Source organism: Cyprinus carpio, chromosome B17, assembly GCF_018340385.1.
Source record: "Cyprinus carpio isolate SPL01 chromosome B17, ASM1834038v1, whole genome shotgun sequence".
NCBI classification, from domain to species: Eukaryota; Metazoa; Chordata; class Actinopteri; order Cypriniformes; family Cyprinidae; genus Cyprinus; species Cyprinus carpio.
In genome coordinates, this window is record NC_056613.1 from 19,472,408 (window position 1) to 19,488,019 (window position 15,612).

Sequence of the window (15,612 nt, forward strand, 5' to 3'; positions counted from 1 at the left end):
TCATCTGGGGCATGGCACTGTGTACAGAGGGTGGGGGTTGATAACCTCCAATTGACAAGTGGGCATGCACACACATACACATTTTACAGATCTGAGGAGATGCCCAACTGACTCAAGCTTATCATACTAATGAATAATAGGACAATGGATCAGGATGTTTGGCACACACACATAAGATAAAAATAATACAAATAATAACATACAACATACATACATATAACGCCATTTAAAAAAAAAATATATATATATAGTTTCCGCCGAAATCAGTATTGTTTCTGGTCAGTTTTGAAAAGTAAATTTCTAATTTTACGCAAAATGTGATATTCGCAGAGTCATTAGGTCCTGTTTTCTCCCATTTTTTCCAAACCACAATAAGCACCAGTCTCCCTTTTTTGCAGAATGCGATATATCCGCTCAACCAATCACAGCACACCATTCCACGCACTGTAAACCATAACAACCAATCACAGCGCACCATTCCACACACTTTAGACATTAATGGTGGCGCTTTGAATACACTCCACATCTTAGTTTTACTTCTCTACTTTGTATTTTGTGTCAGTAAAGCTGTTCTGTGATTAATAGTACCGGTAAATCTCCATCACGTGCTTTTAGATGGAGTAGTACTGTATTAGAAAACTGTTTTACGATAGAAATGTTCAGCGACTGACAGTAATAGACTATCTAGTGGTGCAAACTACTCAACTTCTTATGAAATTTCACCTGTTTTGAATTGAAAATATGCAATAATGAATCATGTAAATCATAAATGAACGTGACAAGAGATGTTTGCGTTTTCGACTATTAGACATACGAATAATAGTGAAAACACACGTTTTAAAATAAAATTATTTTCAAAAGTGTAAACTGATTACTACTTCATATGAAGAGTTCAGATGCAAAAGCCTCTAAATGCTGTTTGAAATTTTCTTCTAAAATGAGCATTTTTGTCAGGCTCCTATGTGTAGGTTCAGTATTTTCACTTTTAATGGCAATGAATAGTTTCTTTTCTTTCCCATTAAAGTAAAATAACTGAACATAAACATAGAAGCCTGAGAAAATAACAAAATTTTAGATGGCACTTAGAGGCTTTTGCATCTGAACTCTTCATAAATAACTACAAACCAAGAACTTATTTTAGCAATCTTATTTACTTATTTGATTGCTTTATTATTATTATTATTATGCACAAGAGATCGGCATATTTAGAAAGCCATGTACAATTAATGTAAGTTTAACTTTTAAAAAACATGTCTCAAGACTTTAAGGCAGTTTTTCCCCATCCCACTGTATCTCATGTTTTTAAATGAAGTAGCCTACTCTTTGTGTTTGGTTTTCGGTCCTTTGTATTAAACTATACATACATGCATGGGGCTGTTTTTTTCTAATCGTTTAAGCAACTTTATTAATTATATATGGTTCATAAACATTATTTTGAACATTATGCACTTTTTTTTTCCAAAGATGGTCGTGTTATTTTATTACGCTTTGAAGAAACGTGTAAAATATTTTGCTTGATGCGCCCTCTTGTGGCCTCAGGAGAGAAGCCTAAAGCTTTTCCCCCAACTGAAATCATGCCTTTTAAATTCGAATAATTCAAATTTTGATAATATTTAATAATATTTAATTTAGTTTTTCAGTCATTTTGACAGCCCTAGTGACCATCAGCTTCTTGGTCACCACTCGAACCAAAGCCCTTCTCCATCAATTGCTCAGTCTGGCCAGGAGGCCAGCTCTAGGAAGAGTCCAGGCTGTTTCAAACTTTTTCCATTAAGGGTAACAGAAACTACATGCTTCTGTGACCCTTCAATGAAGCAGATTTTTTTTTCTGAACTCTTCCCCAAATGTGTGGCTTGAGGCAAACTTGTTTCTGAGCTCTACAGGCAGTCGGGACATAATTACTGATTATAATGACTTATATTTTCTTTTTATGTGTAGCGTATCGCGCTGCGTAAACATAAAACCATGTCTGCATTTGTGATCAGAGAAACAACAAACAACAAGTGCTACTCCACACTGCTCAAAACTCATGTTTGAATCGTCAGTGGCAAATTCTTTAAATATGTAAATGTACTTACAGGCCTGGTTTCACAGACGGGACTTAGACTAAGCCAGGATTAGGCCATAGTTCAATTAGGACTTTTAAGTAATTGTTATTAACATGCCTTAGAAAAAACATTACTGACGTGCATCTTGAGACAAAACAAAGACACTGATATATTTTAAGATCAGCCAGTGCAAGTTTTTTTCAGTTGAAACAGCTCAGACTTACATTTTACGTGTTAGAATGAGCCGTTTTAGGAGGCATAGTTGACTCTTAACTTTTATAAAGAATATCTCTTTGGATTTGAGACTTTAGTCTTTACAACTTTACAGATTTTCTTTATGCACCAAGAGCTTATAACACTCCAAAGAGAAAGGAAAAATTTAAATTGCATCATATGCCCCTTTTAGACGTGTGCCTTTCCAAATTATACCCATTCAATTGAATTTGCCACAGGTTAACTTCACTCGAAGTGTAGTAACATCTACAAGCAATACGAATGCTCATGAGCTAAATTTCAACTGTCCCAGATAAGGGTATGAATACTTATGCAATGGAATCATTTAAGTTTTTTAAGTTTTAACAAAATTTGCAAAGATGTTAAAAACCTGTTTTTTGCTTTACCATTATGGTATTTGGAGTGTAAATTGATTTGGGAAAAAGTAATTTAAAGCAGTTTAGCATAAGGCAGCAACATATCAAAACGTGAACAAAAAATTAACGAGTATGAATACTTTCGCAAGGCACGGTATATATGTTCAACAATTTGGGTTCAGTAAGTTTATTTTTAAGAAATTAACACTTTTATTAAGCAAGGGTGCACCAGAATGAAAATTTAAATGCACCAAAATATTTCCATTTTAAATAAATGCTGTTCTTTTGAAACTTCTATTCACCAATGAAGCTTGAAAAACGTGTATCATGGTTTCCAGAAAAATATAAAGCTGCACAACTGTTTTTAACATTAATAACAAATGTTTCTTGAACAGCATATTAAGAAATAATTAGAAATATTTCTGAAGGATCATGTGACACTGAAAACTGGAGTAATTACTGCTGAATTCATTACATTTTAAAATATTAAAACAGAAAACATTGTACATAATGATATTTCACAATATTACACTTTCATTGCATTTTTGATCACATAAATGCAGCTATGTTGAAAATGGTGTTCTTTTTTTCAAGAACATTAAAAAAAATCTTAGAGGTGGAACATTTTTTTTTATTTTGATGAAATATAATTTTTGGGTTAATTCTAAAACAAACTTTATTACAGTGCTTACTGTACAAGCTGTCTTAGGTTTGTAATCTAGGTTTTTTAGTCTGTTTTTAGTCTCCCATTGACTTTCTTTGGCAAAGCAGATCTGATGCACTTCTATTTTTTTTACCGCCCTGCAGGAAATGTAAATCTGTGTTTTTCTCTAGGATTTATTAAATGAGTAAAAAGGACCAATTTGATGATGTTATAATGAAAACCAACCATGGTGTTATTTCTCCAGTTAGTTTTAACCTTTCTTTGGCAAAGCAGATCCTGATGCCCTTCTATTTTTTTACTGCTCTGCAGGAAATCTAAATCTATGTTTTTCTCTAGGATTTATTAAATAAGTAAAAAGGACCAATTTGATGTTGTTTTAATGAAAGCAACCCCGGTGTTATTTCTCCATCTAGTTTTGACCTTCTTTGGTGCTGCATCTGATAAAGACTGGACTGTAATTGAGAAGAAGTACCATGAAAAGGAAGGGGACAGTTTATGAACAGGAGGGAATTAAATCTGGGGCAGGTGCAAAGACAAAGAGAGTTCAAACTTATTCAGGCTAGCCGAGTTCATTGAGAGAATGAGGCTTTGATGTGCACATGAGCTCTAGGTTGCAGTCTCAAACACTGTCTTACCTGGTCGTGGTAGATCTCATGCAGCTTGACTATGTTGGGGTGTCCATCACACAGTTTGAGAGCAGCGATCTCTTTCTGAGTCTGTGCCTCCATTCTGCAGAACAGTAAACTACAAATTACTTCCACAAATATTAGCCTATATAATTTAACTGAACTTTAAATACATCAAAAAGACTCTGTTAGTAGCAGGCTGCATAGCTGGTACCTTTTACTGACGATCTTTACGGCATATTTCTGTCCAGTCTTTTTGTGAGTGCACTGTCTGCAGATGGAGAAGCTTCCCTCTCCCAGAGCGTTCTCCCTCAGGTCCATCTCATAGTTTATGTAGAATGGAGAGTCCTACAGTCAGTTCGTCATAAGTTTAGAGGTCAGGTAAAATCCACTTACAATGTTAATCAAGATTTTTGGCACCAAAACAACTGTAATATACTTTCACATGAAGTTAATTTGTTACCATACCTTTAACATTTTTATATGTAAATGAGCCCTGCTATCCTCTATATTTTGAATTTCAAACTGACATTTATCATAATCAAGTTCATAATTAATGTGAAACTGCTGCAAAGGTCATATGTTATTGTGCTTATGGTTTGATGATTTCTGAATGATCCATTTTTGCTGATTTATTTTGATAAATGTTCTGGATGGACTGTGAAGGAAGCTTTGGTTGTAAATGTTGCAGTATGTCTACAGAGTACATAAAAAATCTTTCATTTTAAAAAAGCAAAGAAAATCCAGCTGCTCTTGATCACTTCTGACAGTTCTGCAGAAGAGTATAAAATAGGGCATAAAATGTCTGGTTTTTATATTTTGGGCTACTTACTATTTTTAATGGCTGGTCTATGTACACACAGGAGATGGATGTTGTTGGCTTTTTTTAGTGTATCACACCCATGAATACAATACATTTTTAAATTAAAGATAGTCCAACTTTGACAAGCAGTGCAGATGTTCAATTTTAAAACAACAGACCAATCAGATGGATCTGGAGGCAGAATAGACATCTTCAGTGTATTGAGAGTGTACATCAGCAAAATTTTAAGAGAGTTAATGTGCATTTATGCGCCACTTCTTCTAAATACCACTGCACTCCATCTAGCTGTTTTTAAACAAGAAATGTGTGAAAGCCCCTCGAAATGTTTGCCACTCAACAGTGAAGCTGTCATTGTAATATTTTCATAGTGAATTGTAGTAGGACTTTTGTTCTCATGTCAATTTATTCTTCTCTACTGCACATTACTATCTATTTCCCTATCCCACCCTCTATTTAACTTCTGTTACATCATTTAATTTAACAAAAACTAAAAATCAACCAAAGTACTGATATTATGGTATAACTGTGTGATAATCAATATGCACAATATACATTCAATATACATTCTTGTAGCTCAACCAGTAGAGCATGGCACCAGCTTTGGAAAAAAGCGTCTGTTACTGTACCTGTGAACTATGTTGTACAGTTTTTTTTTTTTTTTTTAAGACTTCAGGTCCTTGCACACTGAGTCCGAAATGTTTGGATGCCTTTTCTTCGTTCTTTCGTATTTGTCATTCTTTCCTACCAAAAGGCTTGCTACGGATGTGAAAACGCAGAAAATCAAACCTGGTCCGAATTTTTTTTATTACGGACCAATGTTTCAACAATGTATTTATTTTTTTAACATGCAAAAATTAAGGACTCAATGTCCAAAGACCTTTAAACTTAAGATAGTGTAAAACCGATATTCAAGAACTGATAACCCCTTTAGTAAAAAAGTGAAAATATTGTTTCAAAATATTAATAGTAGTTTAATGGTCTATCACTGTCGGAAACTAATTTGCTGCTGAATAAGCACTGGCATTTCTTTCAATGTTTTTGCAAAAATAATGACTGTTTTCAAACAGGTTTCCTGAAGATTTCACCCTTTTTCCATTGATCACGATGGAGAAATGTTTACACTTTTAGGTCAAATCAACAAATGAATGGCTTGCTTACATTTGTACCTCACATTAAACTGGGATGGGAGACAGTATTTTAACACTGAAAAATGACATACTTCAGCTTTAAATATTGTAATGTTTTTACAAAGCAGCAATATGCAGACTGACCTTCATCATAGCGCTACGGGCAACAGCGGCGGAGCCCGGCCTCTCTGACCTGCCGCACAGCTGACCCGGGTCGTCCATCACCGCGTTCCTCTTAAAAAGGATGGAGGGAGCCATGAAGGAATAGCCCTGCAGATACAAACATCTATAAACACACAGACCAACAGAACAGAGAACTAATACAGAGGAAGTTTCAGGGTCACTGACAGAATTCAAACACCAAGGCCTTTTGCATTTCTGCAAATCCTTCATGCTGAGGGACTCCAGTCACATTGTTTGCGACAACTGTATCATGTGCATCCATCTAAATAAAGCCTCCAACAGCCCATGTCCCACTTACACGGCCAGACTGCAGCTGTGTGCTACATGGGTGGAGGAGTGGCTGGCTGGATGAGAGGATGGCTGGACGGAAGGATGAGGAGATGAATGCTTGAAAAATGCTTTTAATTGCTAAGCCAAGGTATTTGATTGCCCTGCTTTTCAAATGATCTCAGTCCTCTAATGCAGTTTAATTTCAGTTTGTGAGGAGTATGAGGGGGTGGCTGGGTTTATATGCAGCTACGCATGTGTGTGTGCGTGTGCGCTGTGGAGCACTTCGTAAGTCATCATTGCAGACGTCGCTGCAATTGTACCGCCCGAGAATTACGAAGGATCAAAATTCCAGCGCACATGAAAGGCGAACGCTTAGAAAAGCCATGATGAAGTTGGTAATCAAAGGTTGAAGGAGTAATTGAGCCAGACATGGTTGTTCTCGCAGACGCCGACCTTTTATTTCATGACAGAGCCGTTTAATGGCGGCATTGATCCGCCAGACTGAAGGATTCAGAAGGCAATCATAGACACCATCTCTTTCGCAGCCTCCCATTTCAGCTGGCATCATGCTATAGGCAACGTTATGGATCAAGCCGCATCAAAAATAGTCATTCACATCTGATGCTTGAATCCATCTCCATATCACCATAATTACATCTCCAAACAGCTCTCTAATTCATCTGAATATCAACATAGACAGCCGGGCTCATGTTGCGTAAGTGATCATTATAAAGGCTGACTTGCCAATATCCACTTCGGTACTTCCTTCTTACTAATAATGGAGGGTTAACTGAACGATTATATTCTAAAGCAACATCAAATGTCCACTCGTGTGCAGAAATTCATTAACAATGTCATAAATAAATGCTCAGTGTGAATCAATATTGTTTTAGGTACATCACACATGGATGACATTAGTGAAAAACTGATATATTGGCCTGGAAAAGAAATCAAACGATATTTTAGTAGTTTTGGGACAATTTGGCTTCAAAAGCTGAACTTTTTTTGAGTGAATTTTGAGTACATTTGCATAAAATATACTACCATTCAAAATCTGGGGTCAGTAAGATTTTTGTTGAAAGAAGCTAATAGTTGCATGCAGAAAGTATGCATTATTTTGATCAAAAATGGCAGTAAACACTTTAACATTAATTTACCTTTCAAATAATTCTATTCATCAAAGAATTCTGAAAAACAATGCATCAGTTTCCAGAAAAATATTAAGTAGCACAACTGTTTTCAACACTGAAAAAATAATGAGAAAAGTTTCTTGCAATCAGCACATGACAATGATTTCTGAAGGAAAAACTACTTTATGTAGTAAAAACTACTTATTTAAAAACAGAGTAATTGCTGCTGTAAAAATTCAGCTTTTCCATCATAATAATATAATTAATAATAATATAAAAATATAATAAAACGTAATAATATAATTACATATGAGTTACATCATTGCATGATTACTTAAACGAACTAGTGAATCGAACCAGTTAGCGGAAAAGAATATTACTTTCCCATTTGCCTGATGCTATAGATTAAAGGTAATAATGTTGTAAATAATGTTCAGTTTTCTTGCACAGACCACTAGTTTCACTCCATAAGATCTCAAGACATCGTCTGGAGCTATGGGCATTAATTTAGTGTTGCATGACATGCTTTTTTATTCTGCAAGACGGGCAGCCGCTGACATGCAATTTATTAATCACCAAGCACCATGGTTTAAGCTAAAAATCTTCTTAACTGTTCTACCCAAGAAAAAACTCACCTATATCTTGGATGACCAGAGAGTGAGTAAACTAATAGCAATTTTTTATTATTATTTTACTGGATGAACTATCAGTTTAAATTCCTTACTTTCACTCATCATGTTAGGCCGTCTGACTTGCAAATAACCAAAAACATCCGCCAATAAACAAATATTATAATACAGTAAAATTTGTTATTAATTCTACTACCTGAAAGATGCGGTCACAGTTGTTTGGAAGTGCCGCTGGGGAGTATGTTGGGTCCATCTCTGTAAACTCCTCAGCAAAGTTGCTTACATCCAGCTCATCACGAATTACAGGCTTAAACGGAGCCGGAACCTTCTTAGCAGCTAGATCCTCCCAGTTCATTTTCTGAATCAACCACAGTCAAACATTTTAGATGTTGGTCCTTGAGTGAATCTGAATCAACTTTAACAAGCCAATGAAATGACTAGGGAAATAGTTATTCTTCTCTACTAAATTTTTTTTTTTTTGTGGGGGGGTGGGGGGGGGGGGGGGTGGGGGGGAGTCAATTAGTCATTTTCGTCTTGCCTGGTAAAATGGATGGCTTTTCACATTCTGGGCCCCAGAGGGCCCGGAGCCCAGCCTCTTCTTTGGGTCTTTAATTAGCAGTTGCTGGATAATGTCTTTGGCCAGAGGCCCCATGTCTTTGGGGAATGGAGGAACTTTTTTCATAATTCTCCTATCGGGAAAAGAGAGAGAATTAATAAAAAAGAAAAAAACAACAACAACTGTACCCTTCCTTCAGATTTGTATTGGAATTATAACAAAACCAAAAAGGTAATTTAATGATATTGTCACTATCATTATCAACATGCTGATGCAATCAAACAGTCAACTTATGATTTCAAAGCAAGGCGGACTTTGAAATAATAAAAAGAGAACTGGTGTTTAACCACATAAAGGCATGCAGAGAATTAGGGTTGGAAACCGAGAACCAGTTATTATTCAAAACAAGAATTCAAGAATTCAAAACAAGAATAAAATTAATTTGAGTTTTCAGATCTGTTCCAATCTGATTCCTGAACAAATTACTCCAATGAGTCATCAAATTTCGTCATGTCAGATTCAAGATTAACCCCCAAAAAACCTATTCTTGTTATCTGTATGTAAGGTAGTCTAGTTGACTGATCATATCTGTTCATATGACAATGTGTGTTCATAACAAACAGATTTGGTACCCAATAACATCCTTTCCATACAAAGAAGGTCAATAGGAACTGAAACCATATACCAACCAACATTCTTCAAAAGTATCTTCTGTTGTCTTACACAGAAGAAAGTAAGTCATACGGGTTTGGAACCACATGAGGGCAAGTAAAGAATTTTCATTTTTGGGTGAACTATCCTTTTAAAGAATCATTAATGGAACCAGAGTCGTTAAGAGGAATCACAATCAGCATCATTAAATTTCTTTACTCCCATTCTTAGAGAGAAAACAGCTGAGTGTGTATATGTGCTGGTCTTACTCGGCAATGTCAGAATGAGAGTTCTCATCGCCGTCGACAGTGAAAGGAGAGCCTCCGGTCAACAGCTCATACATCAGAACTCCCATACTCCACCAGTCCACCGCCTGCAGGAGCACAACACAAGGGCTATATTCCCAAAAGCACATTCAAATTTATGCTGATTGGTGCAAAAATGAATGAATCACTTTTCAAAGTCGAACTTTAAGCTGCTGTATATAATTTAAGAAAATTACATGTTTAATTAAATAGCACTTAAAAATGGGCGGATGAGTGGTTCACTTTACCTTGTCATGTCCCGACTCTCCTCCTGCTACAATCTCAGGAGCCATGTACTCAATAGTGCCACAGATGGAATAAGCCCTCTCTACCTACAAGACCAAAAGGGTTTATTTTACTGTTTGCAAAAACCTGTATCTCCCTTGCTTCCAAATTTCCTAAAGTTTCTTCTACAATTTCAGTTTTCACAATTGTCTTTGTAGCATTCAGAATTTTTTTTCTTTCAGAAACATAGATATGTGAATGTTTGGTTTAGGGCTGGGTGTGTTTATACAGCCGAAAATTCTCATTAATCTACCATATGTCTTACACGACACAGAATGTTCACTAACAATGGACTAATTAGCTTTGAGCTCAGGGCAAAAAACACACACAAAAAAAAGTGAAAATCTCTTTTTACAACACTTTAATAAAAAAAAAAAACAACATTATTATAAAAAAAAAAAAATAAAAAACAAAAAAAAGATTACATTTGGTCAGAGAAAAAAAAACATGATTCATGAAACATAAAACATAATGAGCTGGTTTTGCAGTAATGGTCAAAAATATTTAAATATATACACTACTGTTCAAAGGTTCGGGGTTGGTAAGATTTTTATAATGCATGTTTTACACTCCCCAAAGCTGCATTTATTTGATCAACAATACAGTGAAAACAGCAATATTACGAGAAAGTATTACAATTTACAACTGTTTTCATATATTTTAAACAGTATTATAATATATTCCTGTGAAGGCAAAGCTAAATTTCCAGCAGCCATTACTACAGCCTTCAGTGTCACATGATCCTCCAGAAATCATTCTCATATGCTGATTTGCTGCTCAAGAATATTTTTTATTATGATCAGTGTTTCTCATTAGCAATGATTCTTTGATACACAGAAAGCTCAAAAGAACAGCATTTATTTGAAATAGAAATCTTCTGTAACATTATAATTGTCTTTACATTAAATATATAAAAAATAAAACTATTCATTCAAAATAAAATTATTAAAAACCCCTATACCTGAAATTACCCACAACCTGTATCAATTGTAACACATTGTTTTAAAAGTTAAAGATAAAATGAAATGTAAACCTATGCATCGAAACATGATTCTTTATTCTAGAATGATTAATTACTGCACTTAGATACTGTTGAGGCTAAGACTAAACGCCATCTGTGCTTTCTAAATTGGGCAAAGCTACTTTCTGAATTATGCGGCATATTTACAGAATGAAATACATGAGAACATCTTGAACAATCTTCTTTAATATCCTATGTGCATTTAACATTCTTGCCACATGTTTGAATCCCGTTGCAAGCACATGGCTTTTATAATTAAAGTTCCTGCATACATTTATTAATTGCTTTTATTTTTATGCATCTCATAATCAGCACATTTCTGTCGGATGAATATAATCGTTTTATGTGCGCTGGTTTATACGTTCGCTATAAAGTCTTAATAGTCACAGGCGTGTTTTCAAACCACACTTGTAAAAGAAATTCTGGCTGAAATGGGTTGTTAGCTAGTACAACAAAGGTCAAACTGAGAAGAACAAAAAGTTGATATAATCTTTTAGAACAAAGAATACCAAAACATGCATGATAAGCGATTACAGCATTGAGTAAACAGCCTTGCGCTGTTACTGCATTCATGGGACGGAGGGAGATTCAGTGTGAACTATTGAAACATCAAACAGATCATCACTGACAGGGCAGGACACGTGCAGTATTTTTGGTGGTCCCCAGGAATAAACAATCATTTGTTATAGATGCACTTCTCAAAGACCATACACAACAATGCAGCAAGAACTCTCTTAATACAGATCTTTCAACATTTGTCTCAAACACCCATAACAAAAATTTTGAAAAGTTCTGCTCGTTTTTAATAAGGAACACTTATCCTTGCTAAATAATTTCCTTGAATTGAATTTCCTTCAAAAATATCTTATTGACCCCTTTCACTCATAGTGCATCAATTGCAACAGTGTTTTTAAAGTTAAAGATAAAATGAAATGTAAACCTATGCATCGAAACATGATTCTTCATTCTAGAATGATTAATTACTGCACTTAGAGGCTGTTGAGGCTAAGACTAAACACGATCTGTGCTGTGTGTAAATCATATGTATGTAATCTACTGCAATATTCACTTTAAATGTAGCATTTATGATGCAGGACAATGGTTGGTAATTTTCTTTAAGTGGTTGTAAAGCTTATTCAGCCTTTTTGTCCTTGGCTGGACAACAGCTTATCTGATGGCTCCCACATATGTTTGTTTGCACAGGTTAAGCGGATGGTTTTGTGGTGTATATGCTGCTGCAGATGCGACCAACAAGCTCTTTTTGCAAACCGCATGGTACTCATTTGTATGTGTTATGTTTTGCTCTTAGCATGCTTTTCAATAACCAGAATTATAAATAATTTGATCCAGAATTATATGAAAAAGAATCGTTATGCAGTTAATATGACCTGCTATGAACTGTGCCAGGATGCAGCCTTATCTCATGAATTAATCTGCATTGTTTATGTCTGCACATTATTTCTCCCATTTTCACTTCCACACTGAAACTCTGTGGATATGTGGACAGAATCCAGCTGAAACACTGAAAACTAGACATTTTGTTCCACACACATTTTTGAACCTGCATTCTGTGCAATAACAACATCAAAAGTGAAGCCTAGTGGGAACAATGGGAATAACACTTTAGGGCTCTACAATACATTGGTACCATAGGTTACTGGCTTTTATATATATATATATATATATATATATATACACACACATATATACATATGTATATATACATACATATATACACATATATACACACACACATACATATATATATATATATTCATTAATCACACATTAGATTTGGCCCAAAAGACAATTTAAATAAAAAAAAATATGTCGAGTAACACAAACTCACCTCATGGAACTCCTTACTAAGGCCAAAGTCCGTCAACACGATGTGACCGTTTGAATCAAGAAGTATATTCTCAAGTTTTAGGTCTCTGTAGACAATTCCCAGCTGAAAAACAAAAAGGAACGAATAAGCTTTTATGCTTAGATGCGTGACCAAATACTTCAATTTTCATGTCATAATTCACCACATTTTTTAGTCATCCTTGCCAAAAGTATTTGCTCAAATGTTGTGTTTACAACCTTAACTTGTCTGGGGTCATAAAATGCAGCCATTCACCTGGAAAATGCACCAATAATTTAATAAATAATAAATGGCAACATAATAGGCAATGACAAAAAAATGAGACTGAACCAAAACAATGTTAATCTGACTGTCAAGGTCCTTCCTACAAATGCTGCAATGCCTCCAGGGCAACTCTCTTCTCTCTGAATAATGGCTGCTATGAACAGAACAAGCATGCATTAAAAACAGTTTTCTTCCTCTTTTTGTAAACACAGCCTTCGAGAAACTGAGCGCTGCAGATACATTTGCCCTGGCCTGGTTAACTAAGTGAGGAATTGATCTGAGTAGGCAGGAGAGAGGAGAAGTACCTTCTGAGTAAAGGAAGGAATTACTTTCTCTATTCTCTCGAAATGAGGCGCCATTCAGTCAGATTGCAAAGGAAATGAAAAGTGAAAATAAGTGTGCAATTTTTTCAGCAATTTTACCTTATGCAAGTGCTCCAGTGCTAGTACAATCTCCCCACTGTACAAGGTAACCTCTTGCTCTTTAAAGCGAACTCTTTGGACCAAGTGTGTGAAGAGCTCACCTCCGTTCACATAGTCTGCAATTGAAGGTACATAAAACAAAATTGCAACTGGTCAAAGACACTTTTATATTTCTTATGTAGCAGGTATTGTGCAAAATCCTGCTTTAATGCTGACACTGACACAATCGGTTCCAAGCATTACCACAAAACCAAGAGTTCCTGTAGTGGCATACAGGCTTCCGCTTTTCATTATTAAAGCACATTAACTGTGTTGAAATTCACAGGGTCCCTAAACAGAGTTCACGGGTCTCTACACACTCGAGAGGGGATGTGGAAAAGTTCACTTTTTTTTAAATGTCCTACAGCTTCATCAAACAACACCTGAGTCACAAAAAGAAAGGGTTTCGAGCGTGATAATATAAAAGCAATAAACATAAATTACTTATATATTCAGCCATATTATTTCATTTAATGTAATAAATTATACACTGCAGTTTGGGATCAGTAAAATGAAAGAAAAAAATCAGCATATAAAAATGATTTCTGAAGGATCATATGACACTAAAGACTGGAGTAATGCTGCTGAAAATTCAGCTTTGTTATCACGGGAATACACAACATTTTTAAATATATTAAAATTAAAAATATATATATATTTCACAATATTACTGTTTTTAATTTTATTTTTATTTAAATAAATGCAGCCCTGGTGAACATATGACCCTTCTTTCAAAAACATTACAAAAATCCCCAAACTTTTCAACAGTAGTGTATAGTATGTGTATTTTCTATAAAAATAAAAAATAAATTATGCATGTACCCGTTATGTAACATAATAATAATGGTATTCTAACAGTCACATCTGCTGCACTTTATACTCTCGTACTGCCCAGCAACCACTTCTGAGGTTAATCAAGCTGAATAAAAATGCCGGAGATTGTGCACAATGACTGATGGGTAAATTCCCTGCCCACTTCCTGTGAACTGAGATATCAATGTATACTTGCTCACTAAGCTATCTGCAGTCAGACTGACTAAACGCTCCCTATGACTGAATCACACCTGATGGCTAAGACCTTATAAAGTTTACTTGCTAGAGCAATAGTAGACAACAGGAATAGTTTACTATAACACTACTGGTGAGCAAGAATGCAGGGGAATTATTGGGTCTGCACAAGTCACACTCTTTAAATGCAGAAGTAAAATTGGAGCATAAAGAACAGTTTGCATTTTTGCAATGTACGAGAGAGAGGAGAGAGCATACCTAGAATGAGATGCAGCTTGGTGTCTGTCTGGAAGGCATAATGGAGTGTAACCAGGAAAGGAGACTGTCTGATGTGCTCGAGGACCTGTCTCTCTGTGCGTGTGTGCTCTGCCGTCTTCGCCTTCTGCACAATAGTGGCCTTTTTCAGCACCTTCATGGCATAGAGTTTACCCGAATCATGGCCGCTCACCTTGCGAACCAAGAACACCTTGCCGTAGGCTGCCCAGAGGAGAAGAACAATTTGTTAGTGGAGTAGGAACAAAGATAAGCAGAGAACACAGAGTACACATACTTGAACTAACACTGACCTCCTGTTCCCAGCACTTTCAGCAGCTCAAAGTTCTCAATGCCCACTCGCTCCACATGACCCGTCAGATTGGCTGGGGAAAGATTTAAACACATCCATCTGGTCACACAGCCAAGAAATCATGTTCTTCACTTGGATTACATACAAGAAAACCTCCCGTAAACCTTCTCAACTTTGGTTGCTTGAACCTTTGCCACTTTCCACAACAGTGAGAACAGAAACTGTGTTCAAAATGGTGAACCCTTGGAGATGAGCCTCCAGCTGTTTGTATACAGTATGCAGCTTATAAACAGGTCCAGGTGGAACCTTTTTTATGCATTTTCTGCACTGACTTTAAATATTTAAACACGCTAAAACAAAAGTGGCAGCCGAAAGCATTATGAAATGAGGCAAAATAAATAAACACACTACCATTTTTGGCATATTTGGGGTCAGTCATTTTTATTTTTATTTAAAGCAATTAATATCTTTATTTACCAAGGATCCATTAAATTGCTCAAAAGTGGCAGTAAAGACTTTTTCCATGTTACAAAAGACTT

The 15,612-nt window shown here is 35.7% G+C and overlaps 1 protein-coding gene across 1 annotated transcript in view; it reads right to left on the reverse strand.

Moving 5' to 3' along the window:
* Positions 1-15,612, reverse strand: part of rps6ka5 (ribosomal protein S6 kinase, polypeptide 5) — a 34,827-nt gene that overhangs the window by 15,605 nt on the left and 3,610 nt on the right. Inside the window, exons 2-12 of the mRNA XM_042742682.1 lie at positions 15,075-15,146; positions 14,767-14,985; positions 13,462-13,577; positions 12,758-12,859; positions 9,851-9,934; positions 9,567-9,670; positions 8,629-8,779; positions 8,287-8,448; positions 6,023-6,148; positions 4,143-4,276; positions 3,938-4,031 (exon numbers count right to left, since the gene is read on the reverse strand). Coding sequence (XP_042598616.1) covers positions 3,938-4,031; positions 4,143-4,276; positions 6,023-6,148; positions 8,287-8,448; positions 8,629-8,779; positions 9,567-9,670; positions 9,851-9,934; positions 12,758-12,859; positions 13,462-13,577; positions 14,767-14,985; positions 15,075-15,146 — 1,364 coding nt within the window. The remainder of the gene's footprint in view (positions 1-3,937; positions 4,032-4,142; positions 4,277-6,022; positions 6,149-8,286; positions 8,449-8,628; positions 8,780-9,566; positions 9,671-9,850; positions 9,935-12,757; positions 12,860-13,461; positions 13,578-14,766; positions 14,986-15,074; positions 15,147-15,612) is intronic.